The 8,769-nt window shown below is 37.6% G+C and overlaps 1 protein-coding gene across 1 annotated transcript; it reads left to right on the forward strand.

Annotated features, from left to right (window-relative positions):
- The first annotated feature begins 4,699 nt into the window (after positions 1–4,699).
- Positions 4,700–7,947, forward strand: MS3_00006404 (uncharacterized protein). The gene is made up of 2 exons (XM_051214541.1): positions 4,700–5,017; positions 5,733–7,947. Exon 2 carries the CDS (start codon positions 5,733–5,735, stop codon positions 7,557–7,559), a length of 1,827 nt encoding a protein of 608 aa, XP_051067729.1. The 5' UTR covers positions 4,700–5,017; the 3' UTR covers positions 7,560–7,947.
- Positions 7,948–8,769: the final 822 nt, after the last annotated feature.

Below are 8,769 nucleotides of genomic sequence, written 5' to 3' on the forward strand. Positions count from 1 at the left end.
TTACTCATCACATGTCTGTAACTTACTTTTGTGTAACAATAAATATTGATTAACGCTTGGTTAAATGGGAGTTGACTTACCAGCCATCTCCACTGCGCGTCGTTTTGCTTTGTTCGATTCCACTCGCTTCATATACAAGATATATGTATTCGAAAGTCACTTCTGGTTATTCGACTTATTTAATTCCGTTATTGACTAACGCGATTTAAGTCGGTGATAATATACGAGGATAGGCGATAACGAACATTCATACGATCTAATTGGAGTCAGATCCACGGGTCATTAAAGTATTCGTGTTATAATTATGGTTATTTAATCCGATACATAAGATAACAAATGACATTTGTAAAGTGACGTGTGTTACCTTATGGTCAGTTTCATATTATCTGGGAAAGAAAGGTGAAAATTCGGAAGTTGGTAACACTTTTTCACATGGTTTTGATATTTTTGTATTGTAATGAGATTATCCTGCTGTCTTGTATATTTCACCTCTGAAAGGTAAGCTGTGAAGGACGTGTTGCGGTAAATAAATCCTCAAAATAAACAGTTCTGTAGGTCTTCGACATTGATGCCGACCATACTGGTTTTAATAGGCTAGCCTAGCTGAAGGCGCTTGGTCACGCCTCCACAACAGACCACGACTAGGCGTGCCGTGTCGGCTTAGCCTAGAAGCTTCTCAACATATAGGTAGCTTTCCAAATATATCTTTAAACTATTTCATTCCTGATTTTTGGTTTAGTTTTCATTTAAAGGTATCCAAAATGATTTTTATATAGGGTATATGTTTAACCTCTGCTTGAATACTTCCCAATTATATGCAGTCGCAAGCTCTTCCTAGACCGACAGAACATTGAGAAATTACAATACCAATTTACAAGACTTCTCAAACAAGATCTATCTTATAAAGATAGATGAGAAGAATAGAAGTCGAATTATGCTTAACCTTACCCAAATTTTTGAAACCCTAGAAAACCAAACTATATTTATTGTAGTACTTTAAATCTTCCCAAAGACGGTAATTATAACCTCCTGAATTAGCAGTTTGTACAGAAGGTAACTAAAACATCAACCAAATTAAGGTCAAGTTTCTCTGTTATCATGCGCTACACAAGCTTCTGTAATAGTTTATCAATAGATATCCGGTCAAGTCAAATCCTTCCTAAACTCGATTCTTCCTTGAACTTCTACATGACCCAATTTGATCGGTGAAGTTAACCTAATCAAAGCTAAGTTTAACGCATGGCCACTCAACATCTATCGCTGTGAGTAAATAACCGATACCCACTTTGTCGCCATTTTAATTTCTAATAGCCTCTGTGATCCTAATGCTACACTTAACATTCCCAATATAAGATCTATTTTGGAGGTTTTCTGTGTGAAAAGCCCTCCATGTATACACTTGTAATTTATTCATACTGATTCCTTCGCATGTACATTCTGTTGGTTTTTTTACTCCATTTGAGCTGGCAGCGTTTGTAATTTTTTTTGGCTATTGTTTCCCTTAACTCTACTTGTGTCTCTTCTAAAGACACTACCGTTCCCAAAACCTAGTAAAGGAGGGGTGTTGGTCATGAGGTTAGCGACCCCACTAAAAAACGCTAACCAGGAAAAATAATCTAAACCATTTAGACTCTGCCCCGATAGTTAGAAAGTCTCCATTTAGAAGAACTATGACGCCTCATAGCAAAATCCAAGTTCCTTTGGATGTGACGAGGCCGACGCCACTTCTAGCAACCAGAGCAAAAATTTTTATAGGTACATTGAACGTCCGGACAATGTGAAAGACCGTACAAGTCAGTCAAATGGCAACGGAAATGACGAGGTGCAAATTAGCAGTACTGGGAACCAGCGAAACCCATTGGACCCAAGCTGAATATCAAATGCAGGATACGGAAAAGATGCTGCTGTACTCCGGCTACGAAGAGGAAAATGCTCGATACACTCAAGGCGTCGTTCTGATGGTGTCCAAAGAAGCACGAAGTGTACATATAAGATAAGAATTTCACGGATCGGAAATCATCAAAGCATCATTAAAACAAAGAATGAGGGGATCACAATGAATATTATCCAATGTTGTGCACCCACCAGTGATAGCAACGAAGACACTAAAGATCAACTTTATGAGCGGCTGCAATCAGTCATAGAGAGGTGCTCAAGAAAGGACCTCACCATTCCGATGGGAGGTCTAAACATCAAAGTCGTAATAGACAACACGGGATATGGAGACACATGGGAAGGCATGAACCAGGAGGGAGAAACGAAGTGAGGAAAGATTTTCAAATCTATGTGCATTCAACAAATTGGTCATGGGCGGCACAATATTTCCTACACAAAGCTAGATGTATCTCACCGGATCACATCACAGAAAACCAGATATATCATATATGCATCAATAAAAATTCCGAAGGACAATGGAAGATGTGATTTTGATTAAAGACCCATCTTTTGTTACATAATTTTCTTTTGCATGTTGCCGGACAATTGACAGTAAGGTCGTGTTTGACTAAGCTCAAAGTCACTGCGTTGTTCAGTGTGCGGCTGTTAACCTTTTGACTTTCTGCTTTTGAGGATTGCTGGAATCCCTGCGGATAGATGTCTGACCCCACGTTGTTGGGACTCATATTATTGATTCCCAGGTATTAAAATCTTTTGTATTAACTGCTTCTTTTGTTGTTTAGTACGCTATTTTGTGTTATAGAAATTGTTGACTGCATAGCACAGGCTGTACCGTTTGAGGTATTTTGTATTTTTGATATAATTTGTTATATTTCCTAGATAAGAACCGTTTAACTTGAGCACAGAGTTTGTGTTTTGATATAATTTAACACGAGTAGCTCAGAAACGCTTTATACGCTATTAAGAAGAACGTAGTCTTGTCTAATTGTATAAGTTTTGGTTCGTTAGTTCCTCGTTCAAACCAAATATTGGCAGTTCGGTCGTTACAACAAGTGCTGTGTGACTGAAATGAAGGACACCTAATAAGGATTCCAAAGGAAGGAGATCTGAGCAAATGTGAGAACCACAGAGGAATCACACTGCTTTCAGTACCAGAGTAAGTCTTCAACAGAGTGTCGCCGAACCGGACAAAAGACGAAACTTGGAGATCGACAGGCTGCATTCCGTGAGGATCTGTCGAGCACAAGACAAATTGCGACACTCCGGATTGTCGTCGAACAATCAGTTGAATGACAGTCAACGATATGCGTCAACTTCAGTGATTATGAGGCGTTTGGCAGTGTAGACAGGAGAACATTATGGAAACGTCTTCGACACTTTGGAGTTTCTGGGAAGATTTTCAACATTATCCGGAACTCATACGACGGCTGTCTACTCTCCCCCTTCCTCTCTCTTCTGGTGGTCGGCTGAATTATGAAGACCTCGACATCTGAAGTAAAGCACGGAATACAGTGTACAGTTTAGAACTTCGCAGATGATCTCGCCCCAATCCCATACACACGAACAAAGGTAGATGAGGACAACTATTGTAGCAGCAGCCTCGGCAACAGTAGGCCTCAACATACACAAGGGGTAGACCAAGGTCTTCAAATACAATGCCGAGTATGCCAACCCAATCGCACTTGATGGCGTAACTCTGGTAGAAGTAGAATCATTCACGTATCTGGGAAGCACCATCGATAAATAAGGAGGATCGGATGCAGACGAAAAGGCGAGGATTGGCAAGCAAGGGCCGCATTACTTAAGTTGAAGAACATATGGAACTCAAAACAACTTTCAACCAATATCAAATTCACAATCTGCAATACGAACGTCCAGGCGGTTCAACTGTACGGAGCTGAAACCACAGCCATCATCAAGAAGGTGCAAATATTTACATACAGTTGTCTACGCAAGATACTCCAGATTTGTTGATCGGATACCATCAGCAACAGCCTTCTGAGGGAGAGAACAAACCAGCTTCCAGCTGAAGAAGAAATTAGGAAAAGACGATGGAAATGGACAGGACATAAATTTAGCAAATCACCAAACTGCATCACGACAAAAGCGCTAACTTGGAATCCTGGATGGAAGCGGAAAAGAGGAAGGCCAAAGAATACATTACGTCGGGAAATAGAAGCAGATATGGAAAGGATGAATAACAACTGGAAAGAGATGTAAAGTATTGCGAAGAACGGGGTTGGATGTAGAGTGCTTGTAGACGGCCTATGCTCCTCCATGAGGAGTAACAGGTGCAAGTAAGGAACTATTATTTTCCTCACGCCCTCACTGAGTTTCTATGCTTCCTCTGGAACTTCAATCGTGTTGTTTTGTTCTCGGCGAAGGTCACATTGATTTATTTCATTTTTTATTGTGTTGGTTTCATCGACTGGAATTGTGTATTGAACGATTCTTCTAGGATAGGAAACGCTCGGTGTTATAACGCAATCAAATATTATATTTCGAACGAATCTGTACGTGACCTACCCAAAAAGGATAGGATAATAATGGATGATCGAGCAACTCATAGTTCATCTCAGTGAATTTGCATTGCGCATATATTTCAATGTCAGTTTGTGCGAATCCAACCATTACCCAGAAATTTATGTTTATCAAGCAGCGACTTGATAATTTCCATTAGAGATTTTACTTCAGGCTCCAAAACCCACGTTTTCTCGAAATTTTTGTTTGATGACTTTGGATGCGCTCATGTTATGAATTATTATAAGACATGTGAAAATAGCTCTAAACGATAGAAATAAAATTCATAGCAAAGTTTTCCATTTACATTCACAATCAATTTTCTAGTTTCTTATAATTTTGAACTAACATACTGATTTCGCCCATAATATTCCTATTTTTCTTGGATTGTATTTCATCACTAAGTAATTCCTTTTAGGTTTGTTGGTACTATCCAGTTGATTGTACTCTCTCAAGGTCATTTTAAGTTCAGACAGGTCGTGTAGCAACAAAGCTGTGGTTTATATATTTTGCTACGACCTACGAGGTTACTTTTTGACAGTCTGGTTCTAACCCAGTACTTGTAATTTCAACAGCGTCTGTAGTAATTCTTAAAACCAAAGCAAGTAAACTATTAGTTTGATACAATAGTACTAAAATTTTGTCACAACTAACTATGTGACAAGATTTTGATTCAACCCAATCTTCCGAATCTAGGGAAACTTTTTTCGATTTTTGGAAAATCCAGGAAAATAACAATTAAAAACTTTCTGGGAACAAGACTACGGAACCTAAATTTTTCCCTCGTTTGGAGAAAAACTGCAGATTTTCACATGACACTGGGGAAAACCCCAAAATTTCTACTACATTTCTAAGACTTCTTAGGGATTGGAATGTGCAAATTTTTGCTCACTACTGGAGTTCATTCAGATCAATAATTTTGCAGAATTATTAATATGTTATATGTTATATGTATATATATATATAATCTGTGAGTGCACTTATATTCTTTCATATGTTTGCCACTTCTTACCACAAAATGCGAATCCCTTGCTAAATCGATCTTAAGACGTAGAGATCTAATGGTTGTATCAACTCTTTCACAACACTAAGTTAACCAGTGGCTTGATAAAAACTACAGCAAATACTAAAAACCTAAATGACCGTAGCGATCAAACTCCGTGTCTAACTTATGTTGATTTTCTATCTTGCTAAACATATAATCATCCCTTTATCAAGGGATATTTAAAATAAATGATAAGTATTGTTAAAGAACGCTAAATTAGCGCTGATATAGATCCAGTTTATAATTTCGAAATTTTTTCATTGTTTTGCAGATGGCAAATTCAGGAGTTGATTCTGTGCTCATAGTATCCAAAGAGTATTTCATCTCACTTATGCGACACCCAGTTAGACATTTACTAGTGGCATGGAGTCTTGGATTGATATCATGGAAAATAATAACTTGTATCCGTACATATCAGAATCAGAAACTGTTAAAATCAAAGCAGATACGTATTGCTGATAACACGGAGAAAATGAGGAAACTTTTGTCCAAATTAACTCACTCGTCTATACCTATGGCTATTTGTAGTGAGAATTTATCCTATCTTTGTGAACAAATCAAAAAGAAGAGAGTGACCCCCGTGGATGTTCTACATGCATTTCAGTTCAGAGCATTACAATTGCAGGATAATAATAATTCAGGCATTGCTGAGTTCATTTTAGAAGCAGAAGAGTACGCTGCCAACTTGACGAAATCCCCAATGAATATCGACGAACAGTCCGGATTATACGGAATCCCTATCAGCATAAAAGAAGGGATCGCGATACGTGGCTATGATGTCACTATGGGTATCATAAAACGATGTAGTCAGCCTATAGATGAGGATTGTGTACTCATCAAGGTACTGAGAAGTGTTGGTTCAATTCCTTTTGTGACCACCGTCACAACTCAGTTATGTCGCACACTGGATAGCTTTCACAGTATTTATAATGATGCAAAAAATCCATTCAATAAATCCAGGTTGCCGGGTGGGAGTTCTTCGGGTGAAGCTGTATTATTGGCACAGCATGGTTCTCCTGTAGGTATAGGTGGAGATATCGCCGGTAGTATCCGAATACCCTGTGCATTTTGTAATTTAGCTGGCTTGAAACCAACTTCTGGGAGACTGAGTCTATTAGGTTTTGTATCGGCTGCCAAGAAATCAGTATTGTATTTATCGCCTTGCCTAGGACCTATGGCTAGAAAGGTGGACGATTTAGCTTGTGTGATGCGTGCGTTATTGTGCCCTACAATGTTTGATTTAGATCCGTATGTTATACCGATGAGCTTTGACCAAGTGTCTTATGAAGGGAAGAACAGAAAGCAGTTGGTGATCGGTTATTATCTTAACTTCGACGACCCAAATCTCATTCAAGTCTTGGACGTAAATCAGCAAGTTGTAGAAAAAGCAGCCAAAGCATTAGAAAGTGCTGGACATCGACTTGTAAAGTTCACAGTTCCTGATCCTTATAAAGCCTTTATACTTGGTTTGCATGCCTTGTTTGCAGATGGTGGTCAGGAACTTCGAAGTCATCTACGGGGGGAACCACTTAGTCCGCATATTAAACTTATCAGTACTGTTACTAGAATCCCAGACATTTTGAAACCTATTGTCGGGTTTATTTCTAAACATTTCATTGGTAAACCGGTCTGCCCATCAGGTGCATTCCAGAAACTTGGCAGTGGTCAGGCAGCAGTTAATTTAATTTCTGAAATCAAAGCTTACCGATACGAATTTGCAAAAGCTTGGAATAATGCAGGCCCACTGGATGCGTTAATATGTCCTGTATTTCCTTATCCTGCACCACCAGAAGATGCCTCACAAGTATATATATCTCCATCCATTATCTACACTTTCCTGTATAATATTCTGGACTATCCTGCTGGAGCTGTCCCAGCTGGCTTTGTCACCGAAGACGATGTTCGAAATTCATTAATGAAATCTGAATCACTGTATTCTACTGGTGATTCTTACATGTCCAAAGTATACGGACTATTAAATGGAGGAGAAAACCTACCACTGTCTATTCAAGTGGTTGGTAAACCGTATCATGAAGAAACTGTTCTTCGAGTTATGCGTGAAATAGAAAGTAGTTTCTCTCAACAAACTGAGTCGTAATTTCAAAGAGTATTTCAACCTTTTGTTATCGTATTTCCTCTTTATTTAATTTCATGTCACCTTTGTTTCTTTACTAGCATTTTGTTAAGTTTTGATTTAAACGTTTGTACCTAGTTCTTCTGAATTAAGATTGCTGATTAGTGTTATTTACTCTACATTTTCATTGGTAACTGAAGTTTACTTTCTCAATTTTTTAGTTCTCGTTACTGTGATAATTGTGTCTGCTAATCTTCATTGTAGATTTTAGCAAACGATTCCATCAACTTTAACCAAAAATACCGTACTTATTAAAAATGTGTTGCTTTTTGGATGATGGTGGATGGTAATATTAGTCAGTTAGGTGTAATGAGATGGAACCAACTACTATATAGTAGGTGTCATTACCAAGGTTTGATTTGATAATTTCGAATAAATTGAGCATTGGGTTGATTGTTATAAATAAAAATAATATATTTGTAATATCCCAATGAGTAGAAAATTGGATTTTTCTGACGTTTCGTGGCTTAGTGTAAGTCACTTCTTCAGAGAATAAATAACCAAATTAAATTAATCCAAGTTTAAATAGTACAACGGAACAATGCAAGAATAATATTTGATCAATCAAAAACAGGTCTGAACAAGTTGATGTCATGTCATTTCTGTCAAGGTGATTCATAAGTGATAAGTATGTAAATTTGTGTGTGTATGTATGTGTGCATTGTTTAAGAATGAACACTTGTGTAACCTATATGGTAAGAAAGGATAGAGTTTAAATTCGTAATATGAAAGTGTGAAATTGTAAATACGACTATATAATTCAATTTGAGATTAGAAAACTATTTAAATAAAATAAAAACGACACAAGGAGTTTCGTTAAATAGAACAGTGAAGCTAATTTCTTATCTAGAGCGATGTGACTTTTTTTAGGATCTTGATAATAACTTGTCTACAGGTCCATTGTAAGAAAGACTTTGATGTTTTAAAATTCATACATTTGTGTATGGTAGTTTTTGGGAGGTTTTTTATTTGTTTAGATTTCATATCTACTGGTACTCGTTAATGAGATGAACCTGTTGTTATGAGGGAATTTATCATGCTTTTTCTGGTATGGTAATTCTCTTTCATGGTCAGTGTTATACGTTTTAGTGACGAATTATGTAGCGTTTTACTTCGGGCATATCTTCAGTACTCCTTTTCTTGTTGGCTATTTCCAGTAAGATACTACCAATAC

Source organism: Schistosoma haematobium, chromosome 2 (assembly GCF_000699445.3).
Source record: "Schistosoma haematobium chromosome 2, whole genome shotgun sequence".
NCBI lineage: Eukaryota > Metazoa > Platyhelminthes > Trematoda > Strigeidida > Schistosomatidae > Schistosoma > Schistosoma haematobium.

What these genes read in the sequence shown, in the direction of transcription:
- MS3_00006404 (XM_051214541.1), top strand. Translation starts at nt 5,733, where the DNA reads ATGGCAAATTCAGGAGTTGATTCTGTGCTCATAGTATCCAAAGAGTAT.